Raw genomic sequence first — 18,468 nt, 5'->3', positions numbered from 1 at the left:
TATGTTACTAATAATTAGAAATCAAATAGATAAATATTTTTCTTGATGAAATTTCAAATTTATTATTAATGTAAAAATAATATATGTACAATCCTAAGAGGTTTTTTTTCCTCAACAATCGTTACATAGATGAATGAATAAGATTACAGTCTCAAATTATGTAGTGTGAGCTTCGAAACCACCTACTCATCAAACCGCGTAAACCTTGTAAATCGCGGCTTCAAGAAATATTTAGTTGACATGATACGGTTGTGAACCGTTTTGTCACCAAATGAACAATGTGTTCCACCGGTTTCGAGAGATGGTTGTGAACCCTCTCGTTACGTTCCCTCCAAATATAGTAATAATAATCTGTAGTACCAGTCTGAGGAGAATGTAGCTATGTCGATCATAGCGGCCTGTCAAGAGCCGTGTGATGGTGGTATCCCAATCAGGATCTGGGTCACGTCAAACAAAATTCCCAGCCACCTTGAGCCACAGCGTGAAAGTGCATGGGATACAAAGTGTATGGGCACTCGAAAAACAAATGGTCCCTTGTTTCATTAGGTTTCCCACAGAAGAGACAACATTGTGCTTGACCCTATTGTCCAGTACGTTGCCCTGTCGAGAGCATATCTCTCTGATTGCCAGCCACGTGATGAAAGCAAATCTCGGTACTCATTGCGCAAACTATATCAGCCCTACTCCATGTGACCTTTTGCTTCCTCTTTCAACTAACTACGTGTCCCATAATGTTGAACATCGTTTCGATCCAGCTTATTTGGTAGAAAAATTCTACGGTTGACATTTATTTAAATACGATGGATTTCGTTGTTATTTTGTGCAAATACTCGTTAATCTTTACACTTTCTCTTTTTTATTCCTTATAAATTTTCTTATCGGAGACTGGGAATATCGGATAGTGAATAATGCAAGTGGTTTATGTGCCGTCTTAAATCATTTATTTAGATTAATTAACAAGTCCTAAGAACAAGTATATGTTCGATGCATCACATACAGAATCTTAGAACAAGCAATATATATTAGATAATTAAAATTTCTTAGTCCAATGAAAATTCTACTCACCCTTTATAAAATAGTTGCTAGTCATAGTGTCATTTTAAAATTCACTATATGCACATTTATTCAAATGTATTATATGTTTGGTAACGTCAACCCTATAAATTACGGAACATTCTTTTAACGATTCCTTAATCATCTTGCATTTTTTTAATCATCTTGCATTTTTGACAATTAAATTATCAATATACTGGGGCTAATTTGTTCAAACAAAAACTTATGGATGCAATTTTTAATCTTGCCTGAAATTAGTACCCGTCTGAAACTGTTTTAAATGTCCAGATACGATCCAAGTTCGAAGATCACCATAGCGAGTAGGTAGTAGTCAGTGTTTTGTGCTTTAAAACAGAAAAAAATTCACAATTTAAAATTTCAAGTGCTAAAATAATTTATGTTTGAAAGCAATCTCAATACGGTGAACTCATAGTTCGATTTCCGTTAGCCACTTGAACTATTTTAAATAATAAGAATATAAGGTTGCTGCAGACTTGGCGGAATTAGTCAATTGATTTCAAATCGCTGGATGTCCACGGTTATCAAAATAAAAAATTATGCTATGAATCTACTATATTTGGATAACCTATGAAATCATTTGTAAAACCGTGAAAGAGATGAAGGACGTTGCATCTAGCTGAACTAGTGACACATGGCCCTTTGACGTAATGAAAAACATAAAGCACAACTCCAATACCCGTATGATAGTAGTCAAGTGGTAGATGAAATTTGGGAATGTGTTACAACATTTCTCACAGTTCGAGTCTCTCTTAAAATAGAGTCACGCTTATATAGAAAGTTTGAGCTTAATTAAGCTTTGCTCCAGACAGTTTACTTGGTAGTCTGGTGACATGCAATTTAACTACTTCTAGCATTAGCCCGAATATATTTTAAACTCGGATCAACTAGTGTGATCGATACCGGCCTGATAGGAAGCTATACAAGCACTAGTTTCCGGTCGTGTCATATTTCAATAATTTTTTTTGTAGATTAGTTGATTTAATCTTTATTTCTTTTCCAAGTTATTATGGGTTCAATTTATCTCTAAGAGCATCATTATTGGAGGACAATATACAAAAGCCCTTAGCTTTAATTTTTTTTTTTTTTTGTGTCATGAAAACATAAGAGCAGCCCTTATTTAAGGGTTTTTCTCTGTTTTTTCTCCTCGGTCCTCTCCCTTTCTTCCTTAAGGACTGCCTTAAGAGTTTCCCAATAATGATGATCTAAGGCTATTTTTTAACTTTAAACTGTAGTGATCCAACCTTTACCTTCTTTTTTTGCTTGTAGTCTATAGTACTCCCAGACCCAGAGCCGGGCTTGGGCATAGTCTCACGAAACATTCGTGTAGGGCCCCCATCTAATAGGGCCTCCATTTCCAGTTTTTCCCTTTGTAGATATGTAATGTTAATATATTTATTTTAGGTGCAAAGTCAAACTAAAAAACAAAGTTTTGGTTTGTACTGTACAAAATAAAATAAAAAAGTTGTTAACATTAGCGCAAGTAACTACGGTAAGTTATTCGACTTTCTGTACTTTATTTTTATTTAAATAATAATCGTAAATATTATAATAAATTTAAATAAGTAAATAACATCATTTTTAACTCACTAGAGGAAACTTATGAGAGATAGTCTTTTCAACTTCTCCTCTTTTCTCTACTCTGTAAAAAGCAAATCAGTTGATAAGAAAACTAAAGAATTTTTTTTGTTCTATAGTTTTTTTATGTTAGCTTTTTAATTTTATCATCAAAGCTACGATAAATTCATCTTTATTTTGAATAGGGCCCCGAAAATTTCAGATCCGGCTCTGCCCAGACCAGATTTGAATGCGATAGTCAGTCTATTATGTATTAATAAATATCCAGAATCGACCTAATCAATTGATAGATTATGTAAAAACAACACAGCTCCAAAATCATTAAAGGCAATTTATTAGTTTTAATCGCGCATAGGCTTTTCTCACGGTAATGGGAAAAGCTTGTGTTTAGACTTCAGAAAATCGCATAATAGTAATAGATTTATTAGGTCTGTTGACAAACAAACAAAAAAAAAGATTTACTAGGTCTAATCTGTTAAAACCAAAACAAAAATGTACAATCTTAAATTACACCTAAATATAAGCCCCACACAACTTAAAAAAAAGAAAAACAAACAATTTTCGAAAAAAGACTTTTCTAATAAGTAGGCGCTTTAATTTATTAGTTCCACGAGTAGTCAATAAATACATCACCAAACCAAACTCTTCTTTTCTCCAATCCATCAAAAAGTCAAAGTCGAGAAAGAAAGAAAGTTTCATGGTGGTGATGTCGAACAAGTTCTTCGAATCGATCGGCGGAGCTCCGGCTTACTCCACGGTAGCCGTCGCCGTCAAAGGAACCGTAGGCGGAGACGCAGTAGGAGGAGCTGCTAGCCGTCGCGCTCTCCGCTGGACCGTGGAGAATCTCCTCCCCAACGTCGATCGGTTGGTTCTGGTTCACGTCATGCCTACCGTCACCACTATCCCGTCTCCTTGTAAGTTCCATCCCTCTCTCGAAATTTCTCATTGAATCAGTTTTGCGTCAAATCTCACCGTGTGATTTTTGTGGTTTGTTTCGGAAGCTGGATCGAAGATTCGGGTGGAGGAGTTGGAGGAGAGTGTGGTGTCGATGTATAAGCGAGATCTGAGGAAGGAGTACGAGCAGGTCTTCGTGCCGTTCAAGAGACTCTGCGGTTCTAGTAAAGTGAGTTTCTCTCTATTGGTTTATTCGAATTTTTGTGTAACTGTTGAGTGAGAGTTTTTTTTTACTGGTTAGGTTGAGACGTTGTTGTTGGAAGATGTTGATCCCGGGAAGGCGCTTTTGAAGCACGTGTCAGATAGTGAGGTTGAGTGTTTAGTGCTTGGCTCTTGCTCTTCTAGTTTCCTCACAAGGTATTATTGTTTCCATTTTGTATCTGAGGAATCTTGATTGATTATGATTATTATCCGTCTCGGTTTGTATATTTGCTCTTTTCTAGATAGAGAGACTTATGATCGAAACTTACTATATGTCCGACTTAGTTTCTGGGGGTGAGTTACGCCCATTACTAATATGATATAGTAGTCCAGATTCAGTTTCCCGCTCTCTGTGGATTACAGTCTCTCACATTGAGTGTTCAATGTGAATGAGAATAATGTATCAGTTTTTGTGGCAAATTTTCGCTCTCTTTAGTTAGCTTTCGGGTGTGAGTTTGGTCCATTATTAATAAAACTATTTGTGGTATGCTCAGACTGCTTAGACGTTTGACTTTGTTTTACCAGGAGAAAAGGACAAGAAATGCCATTAACAGTACTACGAGAAGCTCCGGAGACATGTGAGATATATGTTATCTGCAAAGATAGAATATTAACCAAATCAACCAATCATTTATCTCCAGGTATGTATGTATATGGATCAGTCTTTTAGCATTTCACGTTCAGTGATCTAAAATGTGAATTCAAGATGATGATTTTTTAATTTCTATTGCTTGCTATTAAACTTTTCACCAGATTCATCATCTAGTTTCCGTATACCCCAAGGAGCAGAAGTTTATACCGAAACTTTCAGCCGCACACGCTCAGCTAAGACAGGCCTGTCTGCTTCATCCATATCATCCTCAGGCAGGAACCACACTCGAAGGCCTGCCTCTTTGCCGCATAGTAAACCAGTCTCTCGAGTGTTCTCTGATGCACAATCTTCCACTGACCTCGGTTTGGTCGACGACGAACACACCCGTTCTGTTATTAGACATAGCATTGTCTCCGGTAGTAAAATGCAGTTGAATCCTGGAGCTAACATAAAACCACCAAAGGTAAAAACATTTTACGTTTACGTTTTTACCCACTATGTTGTGTCGATTCTGTACTATGCTATGATTTTGATTCTCAAGACATGTTTTTCTTTGCAGACAGATGTTAAGTCTGAAGTAGCGCAGCTAAGGAAAGAAGTAGAAACCACTCTTTCCATGTACAAACAAGCTTGTGAAGAGCTAGTTCATAAACAAACACAGGTGCGATCTCTTGTCTTCAGTCATGTAATGGATTCATAACCTCAATCAAACCCACATTTGTGATCTCAGGTGCAGTCTCTTTCCTCTGAGTGTATTAAAGAAACGAGAAGGGTCATAACTGCTCTTGAAAAGGAAGAAATGCTGAGAAAAGCAGCAGCGGAAGAGAAAGAAAAGCATCTAAAAGCCGTTAAAGAAGTCCAAGAAGCAAAATCAATGCTAGCCAAAGAGTTCTGCGAGAGGCAACTAGCCGAGCTCAGCGCTCTCAAGCAGTCCATAGAGAAACAAAAAGTCATCGACCAGCTCTTCTTGAAAGACGGGCGGTACAGAAAGTACACAAAGGAAGAGATAGCTGCAGCTACAGATAACTTCTCTTCCCGTAAAATAATCGGTGAAGGAGGATACGGAAAAGTATACAAATGCAGCCTCGACCACACCCCGGTGGCTCTTAAAGTTCTCAAACCCGATTCACTAGAGAAGAAAGAAGAGTTTCTAAAAGAGGTAAGTTCACAAACTAAAACAGACTTTTTAACTCTCTTAAGATCTCTGAAATCAACTGTCCATTTTTTAATTTTTGCAGATCTCTGTCTTAAGCCAGCTTCGACATCCTCACGTTGTCCTTCTCCTCGGTGCTTGTCCTGACAACGGTTGCCTCGTCTATGAGTACATGGAGAACGGTAGCTTAGACGCTCACATCTCTCCCAAAAAAGGGAAACCATCTCTCTCATGGTTCATAAGATTCAGAATCATATACGAAACCGCATGCGGCTTAGCTTTCCTCCACAACTCCAAACCCGACCCAATCGTCCACCGCGACCTCAAGCCAGGAAACATTCTCTTAGACAGAAACTTCGTCAGCAAAATAGGCGACGTCGGACTCGCCAAACTCATGTCAGAAGAGGCGCCAGACAGCGTCACGGTTTACAGAAACTCCATCATCGCCGGTACACTCTACTACATGGACCCCGAGTACCAGAGAACCGGGATCATCAGACCGAAGTCGGATCTCTACGCGTTCGGTATCATAATCCTCCAGCTTTTGACCGCCAGACATCCCAACGGTCTTCTTTTCTGCGTCGAGGACGCGGTGAAGAGAGGCTGTTTCGGAGATATGTTGGATGGATCGGTCAGAGACTGGCCCATGGCGGAAGCGGAAGAGCTGGCTCGTATCGCGATCAAGTGTTCGCAGCTCAAGTGCAGAGACAGACCGGATCTCGACACGCAAGTCTTGCCTGCTCTCAAACGGATTCTTGAATCTGCGAATGAGAGACTCAAGACAGAACAAGATAACGTACGACCACCAAGTCACTATTTCTGTCCGATTCTTAAGGTAAAAAACGAAGACAACGACCATTTTTAAATCTCTTAACGAGAAAACACAATACTTAATGGTTCAGGATTAAAATTTGCAGGAGATAATGGAAGATCCATATATAGCAGCTGATGGATTCACGTACGAAGGAAAAGCGATAAGAGCTTGGATTCAACATAACCAAAACGTGTCTCCTGTGACTAAGCACCGGCTCAAGCATTGCGATCTCACACCAAACCATACTCTCAAATCGGCTATACAAGAGTGGAGATCTCGTTCACGCTTAGACCTCTCCACTACTCTTGGCTCCTTTTGATCACAAACATATATATATATAATAGTCTAATTTGTATATATACTAAATACCCTGAACTTGTTTGAATCGTGTGGTTCATCATCATGTCTGTCTGTAACTCTTCAACCAGCTTATGTTCTCTTGTGTTGTGGTAAAGGAAAAAAAGAAAAAAAAGTAAACTATATTTACAAGTTAGGAATTGTGGTCTCGGTTTTTGTTTTTACTTTGGGGTAAGAAATAATATAAATCAAAGGAACTTCAATAAACATTGTAGAGGTAAGACTTGACTACTTGAGAAGTATAAAGTATGTATCTACAACTTATATCCCATTCATCCATACACTAGAAGACCCGAAAGAGAAACTAGAGAATCAAATTTGAGTAAACTCAAGAGCGTTTGTGTCTGGATCACGAGTGAATATTGCTGGCCTCCCTGACTTACTCATCGTATACTCAATCCCTACAACACAATTACACAAATAACAAACCATCTTCGTTAAGAACAAAGAAATTAAAAGACAACCCTAATGGCAAAGACAAGAAAGAAGTATAGACATTACCAGCTTTATCCAAAATCTTTTTGAGATTTGAAACATCTCGGATTGCGATACAAGCATGCCGATCACGGCCACCGTGCTCGGGTCTACCAGTTAATGGATCAGGATTTGGAAGCTCCATTAGATGAATCATCTCTGAACCTACCCATAACCATGCTCCTCTGTAGGGAAGCTTGTCGTGTGGCCTCGCCTCGTTGATCTTAAGTCCTAGAATGTTCTGGTAGAACTCAAGTGACCTTTCTAGGTTTTCACACAGCAGACCCACATGGTGAACCCCTACAACTCCATAATCTAGTACCCAACACAACACACAATCAATTTAATTAAAAAAACGACACGTTTTAATAATCCAAGATTAAGGGTCTAAGATTTTAGTTACCGGTTTTGTTGTTAAGCTCTGTAACCACACTAGTCCCTGGTGCTTGATTAGCTTTCACGCTACGTAACCTAACGTTGAGCTTCTCTTTTCTCAGACTCTTGCTCTGAAACTTAAGTTGTTCTTTAGTGGAGAGATTCGTGCAGGTCACCTTTGCAGTTTACCAAAACGATTCATCATCAGTCACAATCCAAATTTCTCATCTCAATTTCAGTTTCTTATAAGCTTAACAGAAAACTAGCGTCTAAGAGTAATTAAGACCATGTCGTGAGATAAGAACAGTCTTAAAGAACTAGGAGTGATCTTAATCTGTGTGCCTGAAGAAGTTTGAGTGTTACCTTTGGTCGTAGGTCAAGTGAAACTGAAGGTCTGAAAATAGACGCCATCCAAGAGAAGCTTAAAGATTCAACACACAAGAGATTAGCGTCTCTGCAAAAATCTTATTTCTCTTCTTTTTTTTTCTCGTGTCAAGAATACTAAGGAGCTCAAAAAAACCTGAGCCGCAGATTAAAGGTAAGGTAAGTGAGTGAGTAGAATGTTACATCTGTGTTGATCTGTTCTCTGTATCTACATTGATGGATGTGAATTGATTTCATACCGTTTACACAAATATCTGTCCATCACCATCCACCACCACCAGGTCCACCACCACATGCGAAATTCAGTTTTTAATGACAAAATTTAGTAAATTACTTGGTAAAAGAAAAGTAAATTACTAAAGGCATGTCACATGGTAATATAAGTCATTCAGATTTTTTTTTTTTAAAGATCATTCAGATAAAGATTTTTTTTTTCTAAAGTTTATTTATCTAAAGGAAAAAAGGTTGAAAACGTTATCAGAGATATCGATGGCCGGAATTTCATGTTTTCATATAAGAACCGATAATGTTTCGGTTTGGATCAGGAACGATTCCAACCAATTCAGGATCAGTTCGGATATGCAATTTAAATTCAAACTAGATCTTGACCCGTGCGACCGCACGGGTATTTATTTTCTATTTTTAGTTTTTTTGTATTAAATGATTTATTTGTAATATTTGATAATAAATTTATATCGAAAACTAATTTTTGCAGTTATAACAAAAATTAAAATTAAAATTTTAATAAAATATTCTTATATAAATTCAGTTATCCTAATTAAAATAGTATAGGTGTGGGTCATAATACTTTCGAATTCCAAATATTTGGAATCTCTATTAATATAAATTTGTTAAAAAATAATCACACTCGGTATTTAATTTTAAATCTTAATTTGGGTGTACTAAATGTTATATTTGTAAATGTAATCATATTAAATTAAGTATTTTTGCGTTTAACGTAAAATGTATCAACGACACTGGAAATCACCTAAACAAATCTAACATTTATATGATTAGATGTATGTGTAAGATATATAACAAACAAAGTTTTTAAATGATAAGTATGAAAATACACAATATGGTTAGTATGCTATTAAACATGATACGTTACTTATAAAATTTGTAAGAATAAATAATTGTTAGACTTTTAACAAATTTGTGACATATAAAAATTAAGATTATAATTTGTAAGAAAATGAAATGTAATATAATATATATTTGATCTAACTGCTAATTCATTATAAATGGGCTTACGTGTTCAATAATTTTCAGATTGGATTTTGACAATTACTTTTCATAATTACTGTAGACTAATGAGAAAATCAATGGAAATTTTTTTTGAAAATAAATAAAGTGATTCAGTTTCTATATCTTGTAGTAGAGATGGGCGTTCGGATATTCATTCGGATTTGATTTAGGTCTCTTTGGGTTTTAGATTTTTGGAGTGAAAGGTTTTAGCCTCATTCGGTATTTATAATTTCGGTTCATGTTCTGGTTCGGATAACTCATTTGAATTGTTTAAAAAAAATTTAAATTCTTAAAATATAAAAGTAAAAATTTATATAACAAATAAATTTGAATAATGTATGGCAAAAACTTAAACTTAACATAAAAATTGTTTTTGTTCGAATATTAAAAGATATTGATCTCCTACCATATCATATGCGATTTTTATTATCATTAAATGTGGTAAATTTAGAATTAGGAAATGTATTAATTAAACTGAAAAGACAGTATTAATAAAATTATAAATAATTTCGAAATTGATTTAATAGAGAAAGAAAATTAAATTTTATATTAGGACAACACATTAACTCAACTGAAAAAACAATATTAAAATAGGTAACTTAATTTATATTAGGACAACACATTAAATCAACTGGAAAAGACAAGCATTAAATTAGGTAGTTTAATTTAATTCTCAGTGGCATTTAGGCGTAAATACTTTGCAACTTGTAGGGTTATTCCATATGTGTACTTCTGTTTTAATAAAGTAGATATTTAATTTTATTTATTTATTGATCTATTTTATTTTAGTTTTAGAAAAAAAATCAAAACCGTATATATTTATAATATAAAAGTTCCCAGCCCCTAAATGAACCAGGTCCAGTACATTTGGTAATCTTTTCCCAAAAAACATAGAATCAAAATCAATCTGATAAAAGAAAAAAAGTTGATGATAACATGGTATTAGTTCAAGCCTCAGTTCAAAAAAAAACATGGTATTAGAAATGTTGGTAGTTGGTATTGATGCATGTATGGCCCGTGATATCGAAATATCGTTGTGACTTGTGATCTATTTATTTTGTTAGGGTGAGTTGATACTATAGACTTAAAATTTGCCAAAACTTTTTTCTATAATCAAATCTCTCTAGTCTAAAAGCAGAGACCAAAGGAAGGATGAATAAAACGCATAGAGGGAAGTTGCCGACGGGAACTCCGTCTCTGGCATTGTCAACAGCCGTCGTCGTTGTTTCCCTTCTCGCTGGAGCCTCCGTCGTTCACAACATCTACAAGCCAGACCTCGTAAGCTTCCAATGTTTCTATGTGAAACGCTCAAAACTCTTTTTGCTCTCTTTCTTTACTCTTTATAATATGCCCATAGTTAAGGTGATTGCTTGATAACAGCTGTAGAAATCTCTTGATTCTATTTATGTCCCCTTTTTATGTTTTTGATTTCTCTTTTCTATGTAATATAAGCTGGTCGATGGATTGCCCATGAGAGATTTGTAATCTGGTTTGGTTTTTAATTTTATTGTGCAGAGTTTACCACCCGTGGAAAGTGGTGAAGTGGCCAACAAGGAGGATGCTGCCAACAAAGTTTGAAATATCTTTCAGTAATACTCTTTTCCTGTTTAAATTATATGGTAAACAAACATGGATAAAGTTTGAATCCGACAGAGAGAACACATACAAATAAAGCTTTTTTTTCCATTAATTATTGTGTTCTCCTTTTTTTTTATTTTTTGTGACACCAATAATTCATTAAAATTAAGAGGCCTCAGGCCCAAATCATCCCCAAAGGGTCCATTACAAAAAAAGCTGAAGGATCTGTTTTGCCAAAAGATCGGCATCACAGTTGTGCAAACGAGAGATATGAGAGAAGTTTATCGCGACAAAAGCAGAGATCATCTGTTGGATGTCTCTAACGATTCCAAAGATTTCCGAGACCTGCGTGTCGTTTAAGATTGCTCTGATGAGCGTTTTGTTGTCGGAGAACAGTTTGAGATGTGTAATCTCACGGTCCACCGCAGAGAGGATTGCTGATCTGAGGGCTAGTGCTTCAGCAATTAGGGGAGATCCGATGAAAGCCTGGGCTGTAGAGCCTTGTCCGATCCTGGTGCCTGTTGAGTCCGTGAAGATCCAGGCGAGACCTGCTCGTTTTGATGTATTGTCGAAAGCCGCGTCGGATTTACATGTCTTGAACGGCGTTGCTTCCGGTTGATCCCTCATAGGGCGGGAGGTGGCAGGTAATATAGCTGGTGATTTTCCTTTCTTCTCTTGCGCAAAGTTCCATTCCCTCGCTAATCTGATCCCTTTTATTGCTACCTCCATTGCTGACAAATATCTTTTCTCAAATAGCGCAAGGTTTCTTGTTGTCCAAATCACCCAACAAATCCATGGTAGTATGAAGTTAGAGACTCCTGTCGGTGGAAGGCAGATCGCTTGTCTGAACGCAACGATAGCATCTTTGAAGTTTCCTCATGTAGCTAGGTGAACTACGTGTTTCAAGGAGACCTGATTCCATATCTCCCTTGCGAAAGGGCATTCAAAAAAGAGATGAGTTGCTGACTCCACTCCTCTACACTTATAACATACCGCATCTGCTCTTATTCCTCTTTGTTGTAGTTGTTTCCCAAGTGGGAGGGCTTTTTGAATTACTGACCAAAGAAATAATTTCATTTTTGGTGAGCAGGTTGAAGACCAAACATCTTTGATCCAGTCAAATTCCTCCCGTAAGGCGCTGTCACGAGTGTCTCTTCTCATCGATGCTGCATAGTAGCCTGATCTTGACGTGTATACTCCTGTTGTCAGAGGCTGCCAGATATAGATATCCTCCGTCCTCGAGATGCTAGGCTGGATCAGTTGTATCTCAGAGGCAACGTGAGATAAAAGCTCTTGGATCCTTTGTTTATTCCATGTCATCTCTGTAGTTAAGAGATCAGAAACTGTAAGATCTAGAGCTTCCTGCGGAATAGGTCCATAGGGTCTGATATGTTCTTTTGATGAGATCCATGAGTCTTTCCAGAGCTTGGTTGTCTGTCCATTGCCAACTCCTTTGCCTAAATCCTTTTTAAATAGATCTCTTCCTTTTAGAATGCTTTTCCACCTATGGGAGCAAGCTGAAGGCGCCATTACATCTAGAAAATGTTTTTTTATGGCAATACTTCCTTAGGAGGATACGAGCCAGTAGGCTGTCTGGTTTAGTTAGGATTCTCCACGCCTGTTTTGCTAGGAGGGCTTGGTTGAATAATTGAATGTCTCTGAGTCCTAGACCATGGAACGATAAAAAGTATTGTGTTCTCCTTTTTGACAACTTTTAGAGTAAAATTGACCATGGAACGATAAAAAGTTGGACAAATTAGCTTTAACTGACCGTTCTAGTAGAAATCCATGTCAAATGCTCAAAGCTCAATGGAAAACTAAGGCATATTGGATTTTATACAATTTTTTTTGATCAAATGATTTTATACAATATAAGCTACTCTCTGTATCACAAAAATATATGATATTTTGGTTAAAAGTACAAAAAAAAATTAAACAAATTCTTTTCAAAATTATTAGTTTAAATAAATGATTCTTCATTTAGCTAATCATAAAAAAAATTGTGACACTTAAGCAAACAAATTTTAATAAAGTTAAATTTAATCTAGAAATATCAAAATATTATGTTTTGTTACATCATACATTTTATAAAATCATAGGTTTCTGTGACATATAATTGATCAATTCTTTAAAACATCATAATATATTTCAAAACATTATGAAATATTATTTTTAGCTTATTTTTTATTTTTAATATATTTTCTATGGAGTGATTTTACTTACGTAAGTTCTTGTCCCTTTTCACAAGGTAAGATATTGTCCTTATTTTTATATTTTTTATATTGTCCTTTATGTGCTACAAATAGAATTTTTTTTTTTTTGAGCAACAGAATAAGAAAATTACTTCTAGTCCATTGGTTTTAACTTTGATCAATTCTGATTACCAAAAAAGGAAACTAACCGTATACAGTACTAAACAAAAAGAAAGCCGTATACAGACTTGAGAGACTCGCGATGTTGTACTTTGGGTAAATTTAAAAGGTCTACTAGGCTCAATCAAAGCGGCGTGATGAATACGTCTGCACAATATGAAAATACGACAATTTAAATATGAAAGCAAGGAGGCTAATTATTCATCCGGTCCGTCTGCCAATGTCCTTGATCCTAATTAATAAAATCATTAAGATTTCAAATTGAAGAAGAAAACATTATCTTAGAGTGGTAAACATGTAAATTCCCTTTACAAAACTACAACGTTCTAAAATTAAATTAATTCGTCCTTATCAAAATCCAGATCTTTAATTGTATTCTTCCAGATCTTTACAGGAACCGCAGATCGCTCAGAAATCAGTAGATGCCATCAACACCATGTGCATTCTCATCAACCTTCGCCGTGTCCATAGCTTACACACAATCGGTTTTAACTTTTATATGGTACACACTGCTTTTTTTTTTGGAACGTTATAAAATATATAAATTTACCATCTAATACTTTTTTTGTCAGCTACCATCTAATACTTATGTATTGAAATTACGTATCTAACTCTATATTTAGAATCTAAAATTTCTGCAAATATAATTTCTAAAACATTAATTTCACACTTCAAATACTATAAGACCAATCTTGCTTATCCCAAGACAAGATTCCCGGTTTCTTTTTTCATGTTTAAATAACAGATTCATGCAGAAAATATACAATATACTTGACGTTCAAAATACAAATATAATGTTTTATGCAATTATGTGATCTAGAGGAACACAGTTTGTTGCCCAAAAAAAACAAAAAAAAAAAGAGGAACACAGTTTCTAATATAGCCCATTCTTGTAAAAAAAAACACAGTTTCTAATGCAGCTCAAATTGCATTTCACAAAAACAAAAATAATACACTATCACGCATGTAACACTTGTATTTGTAATTTGTGATGATCATTCCACTATTTTACCAAGTTCACAAGAAAAAGAAGACTATATAAACACGTCTTGGTTTATATTTTTGCTTAATAATATTCAGATGTCAAACGGTGGCTATAATTAATTGTTTGAACACGAATCCCATGCATTATTCTACTATAAAACCATATAATAATTAACAAAAACAACATTAATTAATATAGTCTCAACTGAACTTCACTTCACTCCTCCATAAATACCTTATACCACCCCCACAATCTTCTTTCTCCCTCCATCTTTGATCTCCTTCTCTCGTCTCCCAGGGAAATAAATCAAAAATGATCACCGGCAAAGACATGTACGACGTACTAGCGGCAATGGTGCCGCTATACGTAGCTATGATGCTTGCCTACGGTTCGGTTCGGTGGTGGGGAATATTCACACCGGACCAATGTTCTGGTATAAACCGGTTCGTAGCAGTTTTCGCGGTTCCTCTTCTGTCTTTCCATTTCATTTCCTCCAATGATCCTTATGCTATGGATTACCAGTTCCTAGCCGCTGATTCACTTCAGAAAGTCGTCATCCTTTCCGCACTCTTTCTTTGGCAGGCCCGTCTCTTATTATAACCTTTTATATGCATATATCATATCCTAGTAGTTAAATTATAAGCACCTAGTCTGTTTTTTTTTTTTTTTTTTCTGTGTTAAGTGTTGGTAGCGTAATAGTAATCGTTATCAATCCAAACTAAACGTCGCTTTTTCAACTAGCTAGATGTATTATTCTTTTTTTTTTTACGGCAGATGTATTATTCAGTGATAAAGGCTTGTAATATAATATTTTTGGACCAACATAGTTATTTTGGTGACGTTTTAACAACCTTTACATTTTTTCAGATAACCAATATTGATCAAACTTGTATACAATATGTTAAATTTGTATTTTTGCGATTATTTTCAGGCGTTTAGTCGCAGAGGAAGTCTAGAATGGATGATAACTCTCTTTTCCCTATCGACACTACCCAACACGTTGGTAATGGGAATCCCATTGCTACGGGCGATGTACGGAGAATTTTCAGGCAATTTAATGGTGCAAATCGTTGTGCTTCAAAGTATCATATGGTATACACTAATGCTCTTCTTGTTTGAGTTCCGTGGCGCTAAGCTTCTCATCTCCGAGCAGTTCCCTGAAACTGCCGGTTCCATCACTTCTTTCAGAGTTGATTCTGATGTTCTATCTCTCAATGGCCGTGAACCCCTCGAGGTATGAATATTTACACTAATTAGTGGCTCTTTGTATGTATGTTTAAATTAACCGCGCGGTTAACTCAAGTAAACTAGAAGTGTATCAATTAAACTTGATATAAATATAGTAATTAGTCAAAAGTCGTTTTTGGGGTTCTATATATATAATTATTAGAAATATTTTGACTTTCTTTTTTGCTTGATTAATGGAGAAAGTGGAAATTTCGAGTAAAGTAAACGGCATTGTACTTCCGGTTCGGTTATTAATCTGGTTATGTCCGGTTTATCTCCTAGTGACTCAAAACATGTTCATTTTAATCAGACCGATGCGGAGATAGGTGACGACGGAAAGCTCCACGTGGTGGTCCGAAGATCAAGCGCTGCCTCATCGATGATCTCATCGTTCAACAAATCTCACGGCGGAGGACTTAACTCCTCCATGATCACGCCACGAGCCTCAAATCTCACCGGCGTCGAGATTTACTCTGTTCAGTCGTCAAGAGAGCCAACGCCGAGAGCTTCTAGCTTCAACCAGACAGACTTCTACGCTATGTTTAACGCTAGCAAAGCTCCGAGCCCTCGTCACGGCTATGCCAATAGCTACGGAGGCGCTGGGTCAGGCCCCGGCGGAGATGTTTACTCGCTTCAGTCGTCTAAAGGAGTGACGCCGAGGACGTCAAATTTTGATGAGGAAGCTTTGAAGGCAAAGAAAGGAGGTAGAGGAGCTAAAAGTATGAGTGGTGAACTATACAACAACAACAGTGGTATGTTACATTAGTCGTAAACCTATTTATCGTATTTTAAAGTCGAATATTAACTTCATAATACTTGACAAATTATAATATTTTCTGATATATTTTTTTGTAAGCATGATATGTAAATTTTTAATATACATTTGGACGTGTATGTTCAGTTCCGTCGTACCCACCACCGAACCCGATGTTCAAAGGGTCCACGAGCGGAGCAAGTGGAGTCAAGAAAAAGGAAAGTGTAAGTGGTGGTGGAGGAAGCGGCGGAGGAGGAGAACAGAACAAGGAGATGAACATGTTTGTGTGGAGTTCGAGTGCTTCTCCGGTGTCGGAAGCCCACGCGAGGAACGCTATTACCAGAGGTGCCTCTGCCTCCACCGAGTCATCCGCCGACCCTTATCTACCACCTCACGAAAACCTCGCTTCCAAAGGTTAATATTAATCTTCACACTCATTTATCTATTGATTTACAGTAATATGTTTATAGTTTTTATTTATACTTTAGTACAAGTGCGTTAATCCCTTTCTCATTGATAATTTTCGCTTTTAAAGTTTTAAGTTTTGTTAAGAATGAAAAACTAAACTAAATTAGAATTTTGTTTCTTTGGATAATATAGTTTCTACATGGTCTAGATTTCATTAATTCGATTTTTGATAAGAATATATGCCCTCTTAATAGTTTTTCACATTTTTTTACTTGAGTTTGAGTATATTTTATATATTCGGACAGATGAATGAAACTCATCGTTCTTTTCTGTTTTCCATTTTTAAATCACAAGTGTATATAGTTATATTTTTTCTTTGAATAAAGGACATTTAAAAAAAAATAAAGGACATTTAAAAAAAAATAAAGGACATAATCAAAGAATACTAATAATATTAATAGTTCTTGAAACCTTGATGATGACAGCGATGCACAATCTGATAGAGAACATGACACCCGGGAGAAAAGCGCATGTGGAGATGGACCAAGAGGGTGGTAATAACGAAGGTAAGTCAGGGGTAAATTCGTCACCTTACAACGGAAAGAAAGGCAGTGACGTGGAAGACGGTGGTCCCGGCGGTCCGAGGAAACAGCAGATGCCGCCGGCCAGTGTGATGACGAGACTAATACTGATAATGGTTTGGAGAAAACTTATTCGAAACCCTAACACTTACTCTAGTCTCTTTGGCCTTGCCTGGTCCCTTATCTCCTTCAAGTAAGTACTTACCATATATCACAATTCTAACCCTTTCTCAATATTTCTACATTTTTCTTAGCCATTTTTCCTAGACTTATAATGTGGTTTGCTTGAAGTTGATTATATATATTCATGATTTCATGGGACAGGTGGAATATAAAGATGCCAACAATAATGAGTGGATCGATTTCGATATTATCTGATGCAGGTCTTGGCATGGCTATGTTTAGTCTTGGTATTGTTCGCCCGTCTTCGTATATTATATGGTTTAAAACTACATGTCATTTATTTTTGTGTTGCTCAGTTTTACTAATGATCGTGTTTTTGGATTGTTAATAACATATAGGTCTATTTATGGCATTGCAACCGAAGATAATCGCATGTGGAAAATCAGTGGCAGTCTTTGCGATGGCCGTGAGGTTCTTGACCGGACCAGCTGTAATCGCAGCCACCTCAATTGCAATTGGTCTTCGAGGCAATCTCCTACATGTCGCCATCGTTCAGGTTCATTATTCTTAAAATTTTATAACCCATTTTCTTTAATTTTCTCATTTATATACACAGTTATTGAGAAGAAAAATTATAATTTTGAAGGCTGCTCTTCCTCAAGGAATCGTTCCTTTTGTTTTCGCCAAGGAATATAACGTCCATCCTGATATTCTCAGCACTGCGTAAGTTTATATTTATTTGCTTTGTCATCTAAATATATTACATTTGTGGATTAAATACGTTTCTATAAAAAATTGCAGTCCATAGATCGAATTGTTTACGGTTTTCCTCCGTCTGAAATGTTTCATTTTCCAATATTCTCAAACTGCTTTGAAGTGTATATTTTTATCGAAATTTTTCTAACATAAATGTATAATGTTTTGCAGCGTTATATTCGGAATGCTGGTTGCTTTGCCTGTAACAGTACTCTACTACATTCTTTTGGGAATTTAAGTTATAATCGAAACGTAATGGCAAATCAAAGGCGATCGATACGACCAAAGGTGAATTTTTAAAAACAAAGATTTACTAAGAAAACCAAGACTAATTCATCCAGGTCAGGCTTAGGTGGATGGACCATGCAATGTCGCATTAAATTAATTTATAGCATTTGGTAATAGAGATTTTAGTTAGTTTTGTGTAATTTATACGCACATGCATGTACGTGACTCGTTGTAACATTTATTAAATTTTTGGGA

The 18,468-nt window shown here is 36.1% G+C and overlaps 4 protein-coding genes across 4 annotated transcripts; 3 read left to right on the top strand and 1 right to left on the bottom strand.

Moving 5' to 3' along the window:
• Nucleotides 1-3,279: 3,279 nt before the first annotated feature.
• LOC130509278 (U-box domain-containing protein 34-like) lies at nucleotides 3,280-6,856 on the top strand. Its single transcript, XM_057005062.1, has 9 exons — nucleotides 3,280-3,563; nucleotides 3,651-3,772; nucleotides 3,845-3,960; nucleotides 4,330-4,445; nucleotides 4,558-4,859; nucleotides 4,956-5,057; nucleotides 5,127-5,555; nucleotides 5,635-6,384; nucleotides 6,467-6,856. Exons 1-9 carry the CDS (start codon nucleotides 3,347-3,349, stop codon nucleotides 6,680-6,682), a joined length of 2,370 nt encoding a protein of 789 aa, XP_056861042.1. The 5' UTR covers nucleotides 3,280-3,346; the 3' UTR covers nucleotides 6,683-6,856.
• A 43-nt stretch (nucleotides 6,857-6,899) lies between these two features.
• On the bottom strand, nucleotides 6,900-8,134 carry LOC130509279 (glyoxylase I 4-like). The gene is made up of 4 exons (XM_057005063.1): nucleotides 7,933-8,134; nucleotides 7,598-7,745; nucleotides 7,222-7,509; nucleotides 6,900-7,121 (listed from the first exon to the last, which is right to left on the bottom strand). The coding sequence occupies exons 1-4, from the start codon at nucleotides 7,978-7,980 to the stop codon at nucleotides 7,033-7,035; spliced, it is 573 nt and encodes a 190-aa protein (XP_056861043.1). The 5' UTR covers nucleotides 7,981-8,134; the 3' UTR covers nucleotides 6,900-7,032.
• Nucleotides 8,135-10,185: 2,051 nt separating this feature from the next.
• Nucleotides 10,186-12,203, top strand: LOC108846526 (uncharacterized). The gene is made up of 3 exons (XM_057004977.1): nucleotides 10,186-10,479; nucleotides 10,717-11,423; nucleotides 11,536-12,203. The coding sequence occupies exons 1-2, from the start codon at nucleotides 10,354-10,356 to the stop codon at nucleotides 10,777-10,779; spliced, it is 189 nt and encodes a 62-aa protein (XP_056860957.1). The 5' UTR covers nucleotides 10,186-10,353; the 3' UTR covers nucleotides 10,780-11,423; nucleotides 11,536-12,203.
• A 2,219-nt stretch (nucleotides 12,204-14,422) lies between these two features.
• Nucleotides 14,423-18,468, top strand: LOC108846259 (auxin efflux carrier component 2-like). The gene is made up of 9 exons (XM_018619485.2): nucleotides 14,423-14,718; nucleotides 15,068-15,370; nucleotides 15,674-16,115; nucleotides 16,265-16,531; nucleotides 17,011-17,299; nucleotides 17,431-17,516; nucleotides 17,628-17,785; nucleotides 17,876-17,952; nucleotides 18,157-18,468. Exons 1-9 carry the CDS (start codon nucleotides 14,449-14,451, stop codon nucleotides 18,221-18,223), a joined length of 1,959 nt encoding a protein of 652 aa, XP_018474987.2. The 5' UTR covers nucleotides 14,423-14,448; the 3' UTR covers nucleotides 18,224-18,468.

This window comes from Raphanus sativus, chromosome 3, assembly GCF_000801105.2.
Source record: "Raphanus sativus cultivar WK10039 chromosome 3, ASM80110v3, whole genome shotgun sequence".
NCBI classification, from domain to species: Eukaryota; Viridiplantae; Streptophyta; class Magnoliopsida; order Brassicales; family Brassicaceae; genus Raphanus; species Raphanus sativus.
The sequence above is the reverse complement of the archived record's forward strand: the minus strand, read 5'-3'. Positions and strand labels throughout refer to the sequence as shown.